The sequence below is a fragment of the Oncorhynchus clarkii genome, chromosome 1 (assembly GCF_045791955.1).
Source record: "Oncorhynchus clarkii lewisi isolate Uvic-CL-2024 chromosome 1, UVic_Ocla_1.0, whole genome shotgun sequence".
Classification (NCBI taxonomy): Eukaryota; Metazoa; Chordata; class Actinopteri; order Salmoniformes; family Salmonidae; genus Oncorhynchus; species Oncorhynchus clarkii.
In genome coordinates, this window is record NC_092147.1 from 18960967 (window position 1) to 18976340 (window position 15374).

A 15374-nucleotide genomic window follows, 5' to 3' on the forward strand; every position below is an offset into this window, starting at 1 on the left:
CAGAGTACAGACTATAATGTATAAACCAGAGTACACACTAAAGTATAAACCAGAGTACAAACTATAAGGTATAAACCAGAGTACACACTAAGGTATAAACCAGAGGACACACTATAAGGTATAAACCAGAGTACACACTAAGGTATAAACCAGAGTACAAACTATAAGGTATAAACCAGAGTACACACTAAGGTATAAACCAGAGTACAAACTATAAGGTATAAACCAGAGTATACACTAAGGTATAAACCAGAGTACAAACTATAAGGTATAAACCAGAGTACACACTAAGGTATAAACCAGAGTACAAACTATAAGGTATAAACCAGAGTACACACTAAGGTATAAACCAGAGTACAAACTATAAGGTATAAACCAGAGTACAGACTATAATGTATAAACCAGAGGACACACTAAGGTATAAACCAGAGTACAGACTATAATGTATAAACCAGAGGACACACTATAAGGTATAAACCAGAGTACACACTATAAGGTATAAACCAGAGGACACACTATAAGGTATAAACCAGAGTACAAACTATAATGTATGAACCAGAGTACAGATGATAATGTATAAACCAGAGTACACACTAAGGTATAAACCAGAGGACAAACTATAAGGTATAAACCAGAGTACACACTAAGGTATAAACCAGAGTACAGACTATAATGTATGAACCAGAGTACAGATGATAATGTATAAACCAGAATACACACTAAGGTATAAACCAGAGGACAAACTAAGGTATGAACCAGAGTACAGACTAAGGTATAAACCAGAATACAGACTATAAGGAAAAACCAGAGTACACACTAAGGTATAAACCAGAGGACAGACTATAAGGTATAAACCAGAGTACAAACTATAAGGTATAAACCAGAGTACACACTATAAGGTATAAACCAGAGTACACACTATAAGGTATAAACCAGGGTACAGACTGTAAGGTATAAACCAGGGTACAGACTATAAGGTATAAACCAGGGTACAGACTAAGGTATAAACCAGGGTACAGACTATAAGGTGTAAACCAGGGTACAGACTATAAGGTATAAACCAGGGTACAGACTGTAAGGTATAAACCAGGGTACAGACTATAAGGTATAAACCAGGGTACAGACTGTAAGATATAAACCAGGGTACAGACTAAGGTATAAACCAGGGTACAGACTGTAAGATATAAACCAGGGTACAGACTAAGGTATAAACCAGGGTACAGACTGTGAGGTATAAACCAGGGTACAGACACAAGGAGAGAGGAACTAACATTTGATGTATTTTCCTCTATTGATCTCTCTCTTATTTCTTCCAGATATTGATGAGTGTGAGATTGGGGCTCACAACTGTGACATGCATGCTGCCTGTCTCAACGTTCCCGGGAGCTTCAAGTGTCGTTGTCGTGACGGCTGGGTGGGAGACGGCATCAAGTGTGTAGGTGAGTACACTATAGTGCTGGCCTGGGGAAAAAAAACAGATTCCTCTGTTCAGCCCTCTATGTCCAGGAGATGTGACCACTAGGCGGCAGGTAGTGTTGGGCCAGTAACTGAAAGGTTGCTAGTTTGAATCCCAGAGCCGACGAGGTGAAAAATATGCCGATGTGCCCTTGAGGAAGGCACTTAACCTTAATTTCTCCAGGGTCTCCATTGATAATGACTGACCCTGACTGTGACCCCACTCTTGTTTGACCCTTCTCTCCCCATAGACGTGGATGAGTGTTCCACTGAGGAGCACAACTGCAATCTCAATGCAGACTGTGTCAACACCCCCGGCTCCTACCGCTGTGCCTGCAAGGAGGGCTTCAACGGGGATGGCTTCTCCTGTTCTGATATGGATGAGTGTGCTGACAACGTGAACCTGTGTGAGAATGGCCAGTGTCTGAACGCTCCGGGGGGCTACCGCTGTGAATGTGAGATGGGCTTCACCCCCACCGAGGACAGCAAGGCCTGCCAGGGTCAGAATGACACACTCTTCTTTTTCACCCTGTGATTGATTTTATCACCGTAGATCCTGACTGATCCTCTCTGTGTTTTCCATCGGTAGATATTGACGAATGTAACTTCCAGAACATCTGTGTGTTTGGAACGTGTCAGAATCTACCGGGGATGTTCCGGTGTGTGTGTGACGACGGGTACGAGCTGGACCGCAGCGGAGGAAACTGCACTGGTGAGCAACACACACCCTCTACCACACACTGACAACTCTGCCACAGCATCACTCTGTACCAACCCAATCTGGCATCCCACATATTTCTCCATCAATTTGGACTTTCTATTCCCTCACTGTACCTCCTCAATCTCAAGAATGCAGCCGCAGAAAATCTGTGAGATTAACAGGGGTCTTTCTGCTTTCTCAAGTCCGTTCACAGTCTGAGAGCATAGCTTTCATCAAGTGTATGTGTCGTGTTAAAGTGTTTGTGTGTGACTCTATGTGTGTTATTTAGTGTTGGTCATAAAGTGTGTGTTTCTGGCTCTGTGCGTGTGTGTTCCAGACATTAACGAGTGTGCGGACCCTGTGAACTGCATCAATGGCTTGTGTGTGAACACACCCGGAAGCTACCTGTGTAACTGCCCTCCGGACTTCGAGCTCAACCCTACTGGAGTGGGCTGTGTGGGTAAGTAACTGGACACCTGGCATCAGAGCAATGCTAATGTCTCGTAGCCATGGAGATGAAGACACCTCAGCCGATGAATGATCGGCAGAAGGTGTTGATGGGTGTAAGTGTAACAATAGTTTCTTTCCCTCCTTTCAGACACGCGAGTGGGCAACTGTTTCCTGGATACGTTGGCTCGCGGCGACGGGGGCATCTCCTGCAGCGCTGAGATCGGCGTGGGCGTCACCCGCGCCTCCTGCTGCTGCTCCCTGGGAGGAGCCTGGGGAAACCCCTGTGAACTCTGCCCCCCAATCAACTCCAGTACGTACAATACAGCTTGGTCGAACCAAAACATGACAGACATTTTCTTTTTGAAAAATACGGGGGGGAAACGATCTGAGCTAATCGTGCCCAATTCCACTTGTGTTGTTGAGGGTATGTTGTGCTAGTTTGATGTTTCGTGGTCTTTTTTGGTCTATAGCCGAGTACAAGACACTGTGTCCTGGAGGAGAGGGCTTCAGACCCAACCCCATCACTGTCATCCTGGAAGGTAACACATCCTCTCTGTCCTATTCTTCTACTTGTCCTGATCTTATTATTCCTCTGTTTGTATTGGAGTATGTCCCAACAAACTAAACCGGACTCTCTCTCTGCCCCACAAGACATTGATGAGTGTCAGGAGCTGCCAGGCCTGTGCCAGGGTGGTAACTGTGTCAACACCTTCGGCAGCTTCCAGTGCGAGTGCCCTGCAGGCTACTACCTCAACGAGGAGACACGCATCTGCGAGGGTAAGAGGGCAAAGGTCGCAGAGGGGTCAGATGTCAATACGGTCTGTAAGAGGGGTAGCTGTAATGTCTGAACTGTCTAAGTTGGGTACTTATTCAGTACTGTACAGTTAGAGGGGTATTATGTTAGTACTGTGGGTAACCGTCTATATTGTCTGTTTGTGTGTGTCTAGATATTGATGAGTGCACAGCCCACATTGGAATCTGTGGCCCTGGTACCTGCTACAACACCTTGGGGAACTATACCTGCGTGTGTCCTCCTGAGTACATGCAGGTCAACGGAGGAAACAACTGCATGGGTGAGTCAGACCACACTCGGTGGTACATATACAGTACTGTGTATATGTGAATAAACAGTTTACTAATGGTTTATAAACCATAATGGATTCTAAACAGTTATTGAGTTGTGTATTTATGGTGAGTCATTCTCAACCCTCTCTCTGGTGACATCGCAGATATGAGGAAGAGCGTGTGTTACCGCAACTTTAACGACACGTGTGAGAACGAGCTGTCGTTCAACATGACCAAGAAGATGTGCTGCTGTGCCTACAACGTTGGCAAGGCCTGGAACAAGCCCTGTGAAGCCTGCCCTACCCCTGCCACCTGTGAGTTGGAACATAAGACACACAGACATATTATCTCCAACACTTTCAATACAGCCCCTTAAAATGTTCTTAATATGTTCTTAATATGTTCTTAATATGGTCTTAATATGTTCTTAATATGGTCTTAATATGTTCTTAATATGTTCTTAATATGTTCTTAATATGTTCTTAATATGGTCTTAATATGTTCTTAATATGTTCTTAATATGGTCTTAATATGTTCTTAATATGGTCTTAATATGTTCTTAATATGGTCTTAATATGGTCTTAATATGTTCTTAATATGGTCTTAATATGGTCTTAATATGTTCTTAATATGTTCTTAATATGGTCTTAATATGGTCTTAATATGTTCTTAATATGGTCTTAATATGGTCTTAATATGTTCTTAATATGTTCTTAATATGGTCTTAATATGGTCTTAATATGTTCTTGGTGCATAAGTTCACTCAGTTGTTTTGTCCTCTCTCCCACAGCGGAGTACCAGTTACTGTGTGGGAACCAGGCTCCTGGGTTCATCATAGATATCCACACAGGCAAGCCCATTGGTAAGGTCATTAGGTCAAAGGTCAAATAGGTCACAATGGCCTACTGCTCGCTCAACACATAAACTGATCAATATTGTCGTCATTATTGTAATTTTATGGTACCACTATGTCTGTGTCTATTGTAAATCGTGCTTTTGAAGACTTCATCGAGTAGAAAGGGGCTTTGTGAGTGAAAGAGTAGCTAACATAGCATGATGTTTCTGTATTGTATTCTGTATTGTTCTGCAGATATTGATGAGTGTCGAGAGATCCCGGGGATATGTGCCAACGGAGTGTGTATCAACCAGATAGGAAGCTTCCGCTGTGAATGTTCTGTGGGTTTCAGCTATAACAATATACTGCTCATCTGTGAAGGTAAGGCTCAGACACACACACAACTACACACACACACATACTCACACTCAGTCTATACATAATCTCTGACACACAAAACAATCGCTTACATTTAGCAGACACTCTTATCCAGAGCCATTTACAGGAGCAATTAGGGTTAAGTGCCTTGCTCAAGGGCACATGGGGAGATTTTTCACCTAGTCGGCTTGGATTCAAACCAGCAACCTTGTCACTTTTCTGTTTGATCCTCCTCAGCTTCTGAATGACTTCATACTGGGCTTTTACAAGACAGTTATGACCACTGTGACTGACGGTTGCCCGCTCTTGTTTTTCTTCCCTCCAGATATTGACGAGTGTAACAGTGGAGACAACCTGTGCCAACGCAACGCCAACTGTATCAACATCCCAGGGAGCTACCGCTGCGAGTGCTCGCCAGGCTTCAAGCTGTCCCCCAGCGGGGCCTGCGTGGGTGAGTCCAGACTCTGTGCCTAGGGGCAGCAGGGATTTACCATCTCAGAACAATAGGGGGTTGGAGGGATTATGCTAATGGTTTATGAGTGACGTGTACTACAGTGATTGTCCCTGTCGAGAGGTAATTGTATGAGAGTTAGATGGTTTATTAGTCAATGGGAAAACACACTGAGATTCGGTGCCTTTTGAGGTCTGAATTTGTCAGAAAAAAAGTTTAATTTCACCTAATTTTAACATTCTGTCAAAAAGAGAATGTTAAAATGAAAAAGTTAAATCAATATTTTAGTAAGTGCCTACTAGCACTTCCTATTCACAGCCCCTGGCAGCCCTTATATGTTGAAAATGGAAGATTTTGTCATCAATAAGCACCTTATTTGGAACGCAGTGGCTGTACAGTAACATGCTAGACATGACATCAGAGCTCAGTGGCTGTACAGTAACATGCTAGACATGACATCAGAGCTCAGTGGCTGTACAGTAACATGCTAGACATGACATCAGAGCTCAGTGGCTGTACAGTAACATGCTAGACATGACATCAGAGCTCAGTGGCTGTACAGTAACATGCTAGACATGACATCAGAGCTCAGTGGCTGTACAGTAACATGCTAGACATGACATCAGAGCTCAGTGGCTGTACAGTAACATGCTATACATGACATCAGAGCTCAGTGGCTGTACAGTAACATGCTATACATGATGTCAGAGCTGAGTGGCTGTACAGTAACATGCTATACATGACATCAGAGCTCAGTGGCTGTACAGTAACATGCTAGACATGACATCAGAGCTCAGTGGCTGTACAGTAACATGCTAGACATGACATCAGAGCTCAGTGGCTGTACAGTAACATGCTAGACATGACATCAGAGCTCAGTGTCTGTACAGTAACATGCTATACATGACATCAGAGCTCAGTGGCTGTACAGTAACATGCTATACATGATGTCAGAGCTGAGTGGCTGTACAGTAACATGCTATACATGACATCAGAGCTCAGTGGCTGTACAGTAACATGCTATACATGACATCAGAGCTGAGTGGCTGTACAGTAACATGCTAGACATTACATCAGAGCTCAGTGGCTGTACAGTAACATGCTATACATGACATCAGAGCTCAGTGGCTGTACAGTAACACAATGCATGATGTCAGACCTCAGATTCTCCGCTTCACAACACTGTATGGGTTTTGACTGACAGCTGTTATAAACTTGAGCACCTGACGTGACAAGAAGATGCCCCATCCTTCCTGCTAATTGGGCAACTTTTGCCCATTTGTTATTGTCTGAGTGAGGGAAATGCTGTAAATGGAGAGGACGATGTGATCTGAAAGATGAGATGTTGGGTATTATATTAAATACCACTTTGATGTCATACAAGTAAACCACACACCCATGAGTCCAAATGTGCACTTCACATTTCCATATTTTAAAACTCATGTAATTTACAGTATCAATGTTTATGATGTCTATGTTTGATCCACAGTTACAAGGAGGACATGAGTTATACCCTGGGTTGTCCTGAACATAATGAGCCTTTGTCTGTCATATTGTGATCAAAATTAGCCACGGAACATACACTTGAATGCAGTCATGACTGCGTTCTATGCATTCCAAAATTACAATCTGTTTGTCTGAAGTGCTTTTTGAAAGCCTAACACTATAATATCGAATTTTATAACTTAGCTGGCCATGTTTTCAATAGAATAAGCTTTCAAATGATGCCCATCTGACCTAGATTGGGATTTAAAATGAACCGTTTTTGGATTGCGTGAACAACAGTAATTGTGTGATGGTGGGGATTCAGGGCTGTGTTCCAAACAAAAAACTACAAGTGTGCTTGCTTCAGTTCCTCAACGGCAAAGCTAGGAGAGATCAAAAAAAGCACCTTATAGTTGAAGGCTCTTTCCTTGAGTAGTAAGAGTGGAGACACCAGATTTAAGGGGGGGATTTTAACAGGTTGACCGTAACAGGGTTGAGGATCTAAATCAGCTATAAATCCCCTTGTGACAGGAGGAATAATGGAAGCTTGTTGTGTGTAACAGGGAGTGGCAACAGGGAGTGGTAATTTAATTTTTATTGTTAAAACATTTCTAGCCTGTCTATCGATGGGTAACAGGGTTGATCGACCCGCTCAGTTTTCCACCACAAAACACCAGAAAATGAGCAAAAAGAATAACCTGCTTTTACACTATGATTTTACTATTAGGGGCTGTATTTTCAGCTGGCGAGAAGCCAACGCAATTGTCAAACGCACACTAGTTTGTGATTTCGACCTGTTTAAGATGACACTTTTCTGTATTTGAATCCTTGTACCTGTCTTATATGATCTGGCTTGCGCTAGGATTGGAAATGTACCTGTCTTATATGATCTGGCTTGCGCTAGGATTGGAAATGTACCTGTCTTATATGATCTGGCTTGCGCTAGGATTGGAAATGTACCTGTCTTATATGATCTGGCTTGCGCTAGGATTGGAAATGTACCTGTCTTATATGACCTGGCTTGCGCTAGGATTGGAAATGTACCTGTCTTATATGACCTGGCTTGCGCTAGGATTGGAAATGTACCTGTCTTATATGATCTGGCTTGCGCTAGGATTGGAAATGTACCTGTCTTATATGATCTGGCTTGCGCTAGGATTGGAAATGTACCTGTCTTATATGATCTGGCTTGCGCTAGGATTGGAAATGTACCTGTCTTATATGATCTGGCTTGCGCTAGGATTGGAAATGTACCTGTCTTATATGATCTGGCTTGCGCTAGGATTGGAAATGTACCTGTCTTATATGATCTGGCTTGCGCTAGGATTGGAAATGTACCTGTCTTATATGATCTGGCTTGCGCTAGGATTGGAAATGTACCTGTCTTATATGATCTGGCTTGCGCTAGGATTGGAAATGTACCTGTCTTATATGATCTGGCTTGCGCTAGGATTGGAAATGTACCTGTCTTATATGATCTGGCTTGCGCTAGGATTGGAAATGTACCTGTCTTATATGATCTGGCTTGCGCTAGGATTGGAAATGTACCTGTCTTATATGATCTGGCTTGCGCTAGGATTGGAAATGTACCTGTCTTATATGATCTGGCTTGCGCTAGGATTGGAAATGTACCTGTCTTATATGATCTGGCTTGCGCTAGGATTGGAAATGTACCTGTCTTATATGATCTGGCTTGCGCTAGGATTGGAAATGTACCTGTCTTATATGATCTGGCTTGCGCTAGGATTGGAAATGTACCTGTCTTATATGATCTGGCTTGCGCTAGGATTGGAAATGTACCTGTCTTATATGATCTGGCTTGCGCTAGGATTGGAAATGTACCTGTCTTATATGATCTGGCTTGCGCTAGGATTGGAAATGTACCTGTCTTATATGATCTGGCTTGCGCTAGGATTGGAAATGTACCTGTCTTATATGATCTGGCTTGCGCTAGGATTGGAAATGTACCTGTCTTATATGATCTGGCTTGCGCTAGGATTGGAAATGTACCTGTCTTATATGATCTGGCTTGCGCTAGGATTGGAAATGTACCTGTCTTATATGATCTGCCTTGCGCTAGGATTGGAAATGTACCTGTCTTATATGATCTGGCTTGCGCTAGGAATGGAAATGTACCTGTCTTATATGATCTGGCTTGCGCTAGGATTGGAAATGTACCTGTCTTATATGATCTGCCTTGCGCTAGGATTGGGAATGTACCTGTCTTATATGATCTGCCTTGCGCTAGGATTGGAAATGTACCTGTCTTATATGATCTGGCTTGCGCTAGGATTGGAAATGTACCTGTCTTATATGATCTGGCTTGCGCTAGGATTGGGAATGTACCTGTCTTATATGATCTGCCTTGCGCTAGGATTGGAAATGTACCTGTCTTATATGATCTGCCTTGCGCTAGGATTGGGAATGTACCTGTCTTATATGATCTGGCTTGCGCTAGGATTGGAAATGTACCTGTCTTATATGATCTGGCTTGCGCTAGGATTGGAAATGTACCTGTCTTATATGATCTGGCTTGCGCTAGGATTGGAAATGTACCTGTCTTATATGACCTGGCTTGCGCTAGGATTGGAAATGTACCTGTCTTATATGATCTGGCTTGCGCTAGGATTGGAAATGTACCTGTCTTATATGATCTGCCTTGCGCTAGGATTGGAAATGTACCTGTCTTATATGATCTGGCTTGCGCTAGGATTGGAAATGTACCTGTCTTATATGATCTGGCTTGCGCTAGGATTGGAAATGTACCTGTCTTATATGATCTGGCTTGCGCTAGGATTGGGAATGTACCTGTCTTATATGATCTGCCTTGCGCTAGGATTGGAAATGTACCTGTCTTATATGATCTGCCTTGCGCTAGGATTGGGAATGTACCTGTCTTATATGATCTGGCTTGCGCTAGGATTGGGAATGTACCTGTCTTATATGATCTGCCTTGCGCTAGGATTGGAAATGTACCTGTCTTATATGATCTGGCTTGCGCTAGGATTGGAAATGTACCTGTCTTATATGATCTGGCTTGCGCTAGGATTGGAAATGTACCTGTCTTATATGATCTGGCTTGCGCTAGGATTGGAAATGTACCCGTCTTATATGATCTGGCTTGCGCTAGGATTGGAAATGTACCTGTCTTATATGATCTGGCTTGCGCTAGGATTGGAAATGTACCTGTCTTATATGATCTGGCTTGCGCTAGGATTGGGAATGTACCTGTCTTATATGATCTGCCTTGCGCTAGGATTGGGAATGTACCTGTCTTATATGATCTGGCTTGCGCTAGGATTGGGAATGTACCTGTCTTATATGATCTGGCTTGCGCTAGGATTGGAAATGTACCTGTCTTATATGATCTGGCTTGCGCTAGGATTGGAAATGTACCTGTCTTATATGATCTGGCTTGCGCTAGGATTGGAAATGTACCTGTCTTATATGATCTGGCTTGCGCTAGGATTGGAAATGTACCTGTCTTATATGACCTGGCTTGCGCTAGGATTGGGAATGTACCTGTCTTATATGATCTGCCTTGCGCTAGGATTGGAAATGTACCTGTCTTATATGATCTGGCTTGCGCTAGGATTGGAAATGTACCTGTCTTATATGATCTGGCTTGCGCTAGGATTGGAAATGTATCTGTCTTATATGATCTGGCTTGCGCTAGGATTGGGAATGTACCTGTCTTATGTGATCTGGCTTGCGCTAGGATTGGAAATGTACCTGTCTTATATGATCTGGCTTGCGCTAGGATTGGGAATGTACCTGTCTTATATGATCTGGCTTGCGCTAGGTGTGAGAGGGGTGACAAAACGTGCCAAAGTACCAATTTCAGGCAGCGCTGTTGGGTTATTTAAGACCAACCAAAAGCTGGTCTTAGTGGTAACCTGGTTGGTTATGGCATGGATTTTGACAGCGGAAGCACAGCCTATCCAGCCATGACGCACAGTGCCCATACACTCATGGAACAAAAGAGATGTTATTTTTGTGCCCGTTAAACTTGTATTAAGAAACATAAAAAACAATTGTTTTTTTTTCCATTTAATTTGATCACAAACCAAGCAGAGCCTCCCCTCCTGTCAATGAAGGCAGTTTTTTCTGCCCAATGCATTTGCCAAGTAGTCAACACTATCATAAAGAGGTTGGCTCGTGAGACCGTTTTGAAACAAATCTTAATCACCAAAGATCAAGTTTGGAAGCATCCATTTTAATAAACTGTATCAATCCACAATGGACTTGGAAGTGCCTCCAATGCAGCCGAATTGGAGTTGATGACAACGCAAAGACCGTCAATAACTTACAGAACTTGAGACAACGGCATGCAGTATTAAGCCATGAAACGCGTTGATTGGCCAGTGAGTGGCCAGTGAGTGGCCAGTGATAGGCCAGTGAGTGGCCAGTGATAGGCCGGTGAGTGGCCAGTGAGTGGCCAGTGATAGGCCAGTGAGTGGCCAGTGAGTGGCCAGTGATTGGCCAAGCCCTTGTCACGCCTATAATTGATTTATTCATAAAAACCCAGCCCTTTTGCGTCACCGCCAGCTATTGCGCTCATAATCCCTGCAATGAAAATAGCTCAAATGTTTCTGACACACCCCCGGACCTGTAGCCCTATCGTCAGCGCTTAGATTTACCATTGGGTTAGGTTTGTTAATAAAATAGAACCTTAAATGTCCAATGTTTCTTTTGATAAACAATAAAATAATAGTTTCACCATATTAAAATGAGAGTTCACGTAATAGGGTTGACCTTAAAATGAGGGACAGACGTAAATTTATCACTAATCATATGAAATAAATAATTATCTTCAGAAATGAAGCAACAAAATAACTAGGGATTTACAAAGATGGTGAAAACTTGGAGAAATGTTGGGGTTAACGTGGATTCAAATCTTCCTAGAAGTCAATGCTGCATTTTGGCACTTTAGCAAACCAGATGTATTGAATTCTCCATGTGGTCTATATTAAAGGAGCTTCAATATAACAGGCTTTTAAAATTCAATATTGGTGCACAATTTCTACTTAAAATATCAAAGGGAATGACCCATGTAATGTATTTCTCCGAGTCAGTTAGTTAATGCTGGAGCTGCCTTCTTGGCCTGGTCTCCCTTGGAAAACTGATTATTGATCTCCATGGAATTTCCTAGTTAGATCATTTATTACAAATGAACTAAAAAGTGTGTATGATATATGAATCAATGAATCTTCTCTCCCTATTGTGTGTAGACCGTAACGAGTGCCAGGAGATCCCTAACGTGTGTAGCCACGGAGAGTGTATCGACACCCAGGGCAGCTACCGCTGTCTCTGCCACAACGGATTCAAGGCTACCGCCGACCAGACCATGTGCATGGGTAAGTAAAGAGTCCCAGTAAACTAAATAGACTTACAATAGCAGACACGGTAGATCCTCTATAGTTTGGTTTCAATGAACTCGTCTCAGTCTCACCTGGTCTCGCTCTGTTTCAGATATCGATGAGTGCGACAGACAGCCGTGTGGGAACGGAACCTGTAAGAACACAGTGGGCTCCTACAACTGTCTCTGCTTCTCTGGCTTCGAGCTCACGCACAACAATGACTGCATGGGTACGTACTCGATCACATCCCAGCGCACATCTTGGAAAATAATTCTAATGTTTGGAAGCATATTTTGAATGATAAGATGAAAACAAACTATCTCGATCCACTTTCCAGACATTGATGAGTGCAGTGCGTTGGTGGGTCAGGTGTGTAGGAATGGCCAGTGTATCAACGGCCTGGGCTCCTTCCAGTGTCTCTGTCAGGAAGGCTACGAACTCACCCTAGACGGAAAGAACTGTGTTGGTAAGTCACGTCAACTTCCAAGCAGACCAGGAACAAATACATATTCTATGTCAAATCATTTCAAATACTTGACCCACGCTTGATTTAGTTTTCCCTGTACAATGGAACCAAGGGAATAGTCCAAAAAAGTGCAAACTCCAAGCTAAATCAAGTATTTGTTTTAATGTATGTCTAATCTGGCGTTGGTGTGTGTAAGCTGTAGGGTATTTCTAGTGAGGAGTCTACCACTGTCGTTTGTCAGATATCAATGAATGTGTGAGTTTTCCTGGGACCTGCTCTCCTGGAATCTGTCAGAACCTGGATGGATCCTTCCGCTGTATCTGCCCAGCTGGATACGAGGTCCAGAACGATCAGTGTATAGGTAGGATTCTCCTTCACACACACACACACTGGACCACCACAAGGAACATGACTCCATGACATCTGTACATACTGATCCCACCTGCTCACACAGCTAGAGCCATAATATGCTCACAACTACACATCAGGGTGTCAATGACCATCCATCTGGCCCAACACACGGCCGTATAGCCTTGTGCACTGTTGGGGTGACACGTTTATACACACACATACACCCATGCACCATCTGGCTTTGGAGTTTAAAACTCATCCCCTCTCCCTCCTGTCATCCCTCTCTCCTCCCAGATATCAACGAGTGTGAGGTGGAGCCCAATATCTGCCAGTTTGGCACGTGCACCAACACCCCAGGAAGCTTCCAGTGTATCTGCCAGAATGGCTTCGTTCTGTCTGACAATGGACGTCGCTGCTTTGGTGAGGGAGAGAACCCTCCAAGTAGTCACTACATGGCCATGTTAGAGAGTACAATTGTGGAAATATAGTCTCAGATTTGTTAGTCGCAGCACTTCTGTTCTTTCTAGTGTGGCCAAAAAGTAATAATCTTTTTTATACTGTCTCAGCCTCACTGGTGGTAGTCAATTGTCTACTCTCCTCCTGACTTGGTTGTTTGCAACCCCTACAGATACTAGAGAGAGCTTCTGCTTCACCCGCTTTGAGTCTGGCAAGTGTTCTGTACCTAAAGCCTTCAACACCACCAAGGCCAAGTGCTGCTGCAGCAAGATGCCAGGCGAAGGCTGGGGAGACCCCTGCGAGCTGTGCCCACGCGAGTTCGAGGGTGAGTCACACATGACACGTTCCACACACACACAGTACTTTTCCAGTCAATGTAGTGATAAAAATGCATTCTTCAACTCAAGCCAGTTGATATGAGCTAAACCAAAAGGATCCTGTCTTGTTATCAGTCCGTAGATCTAACCTCTGACCTCTGTCTCCTTGTGTCTCCAGCAGCCTTTGACAGCCTGTGTCCCTACGGCCATGGAGCCTTGCCTGGACGAGGGGACGCCCGTGAGGGTGAGTGACAGACTGGGCCACCCCCAGACATACCCACCCCTCAACTGCATCAGCTCTTTGATGACCCCATGCCAAAACTCTCTGGTCAATAAACTGTCCTTATCTGTCTTTCTGTAGATATGAATGAGTGTCTGGACAACCCAGGCGTCTGTCAGAACGGTGTCTGTATCAACACGGATGGATCGTTCCGCTGCGAGTGTCCCTTCGGGTACAACCTGGACTACACTGGGATCAACTGTGTTGGTGAGCTGACCCCTATTGGGGGGGATGAAGATTTTTTAAATCTTTATTTTAGCAGGGGGTCCTATTGAGACCAATGTCTATTTTACACGGGAGTCCTGCATTTACACAATTTACAAATACAACATAATACAACTATACAAAATTACAAAATACACCTAAGAGAAACAATCACATTCCTCAACAAAGAGGTCCCCAATCAACAATTTGAACTGCCCGAGAGGCACCGGTACATCTAGTTGTAGGGAACTCTGTAGATTGATCCATACATGGGATGCAAAGAAACTAAAAGCTGATTTACCTAACAAAGAGGTCTCCAGAGTTAGCCATCCCTGAGACCGGGTATGGTAACATGTACGTCTAAAGTTTAGCAATGATGTTAGCAAAGGTACTGCAGCTCTTTTTGTAAGAGAGCCTTATACATAAAAAGATATCAATGAATCAACCTACGTGACTTCACTGATGGCCAGCCTACTTTCTGATACAGAATGCAGTGATGTGAACTGAACCTGTCGCCTGTAATAAACTGTAGTGCACTGTGATAAACTGTAGTGCACTGTGATAAACTGTAGTGCACTGTGATAAACTGTAGTGCACTGTGATAAACTGTAGTGCACTGTGATAAACTGTAGTGCACTGTAATAAACTGTAGTGCACTGTGATAAACTGTAGTGCACTGTGGTGCACTGTAATAAACTGTAGTGCACTGTGATAAACTGTAGTGCACTGTAATAAACTGTAGTGCACTGTGATAAACTGTAGTGCACTGTGATAAACTGTAGTGCACTGTGATAAACTGTAGTGCACTGTGATAAACTGTAGTGCACTGTGATAAACTGTAGTGCACGGTGATAAACTGTAGTGCACTGTAATAAACTGTAGTGCACTGTGATAAACTGTAGTGCACTGTGATAAACTGTAGTGCACTGTGATAAACTGTAGTGCACGGTGATAAACTGTAGTGCACTGTGATAAACTGTAGTGCACTGTGATAAACTGTAGTGCACTGTGATAAACTGTAGTGCACTGTGGTGCACTGTAATAAACTGTAGTGCACTGTGATAAACTGTAGTGCACTGTGATAAACTGTAGTGCACTGTGATAAACTGTAGTGCACTGTG

General features: G+C 43.5%; 1 protein-coding gene across 2 annotated transcripts in view; it reads left to right on the forward strand.

Moving 5' to 3' along the window:
- Positions 1 to 15374, forward strand: part of LOC139379479 (fibrillin-2-like) — a 106349-nt gene that overhangs the window by 76856 nt on the left and 14119 nt on the right. Inside the window, exons 32-51 of one of the 2 annotated variants that reach the window (XM_071122331.1) lie at positions 1317 to 1439; positions 1707 to 1955; positions 2045 to 2167; positions 2493 to 2615; positions 2754 to 2915; positions 3076 to 3144; positions 3257 to 3382; positions 3553 to 3678; positions 3835 to 3984; positions 4461 to 4532; positions 4761 to 4886; positions 5209 to 5334; positions 12051 to 12176; positions 12292 to 12408; positions 12517 to 12645; positions 12887 to 13006; positions 13291 to 13416; positions 13625 to 13777; positions 13948 to 14013; positions 14131 to 14256. In XM_071122331.1, coding sequence (XP_070978432.1) covers positions 1317 to 1439; positions 1707 to 1955; positions 2045 to 2167; positions 2493 to 2615; positions 2754 to 2915; positions 3076 to 3144; positions 3257 to 3382; positions 3553 to 3678; positions 3835 to 3984; positions 4461 to 4532; positions 4761 to 4886; positions 5209 to 5334; positions 12051 to 12176; positions 12292 to 12408; positions 12517 to 12645; positions 12887 to 13006; positions 13291 to 13416; positions 13625 to 13777; positions 13948 to 14013; positions 14131 to 14256 — 2538 coding nt within the window. The remainder of the gene's footprint in view (positions 1 to 1316; positions 1440 to 1706; positions 1956 to 2044; positions 2168 to 2492; positions 2616 to 2753; positions 2916 to 3075; positions 3145 to 3256; positions 3383 to 3552; positions 3679 to 3834; positions 3985 to 4460; positions 4533 to 4760; positions 4887 to 5208; positions 5335 to 12050; positions 12177 to 12291; positions 12409 to 12516; positions 12646 to 12886; positions 13007 to 13290; positions 13417 to 13624; positions 13778 to 13947; positions 14014 to 14130; positions 14257 to 15374) is intronic. The other variant, XM_071122392.1, reaches the window with a different exon arrangement.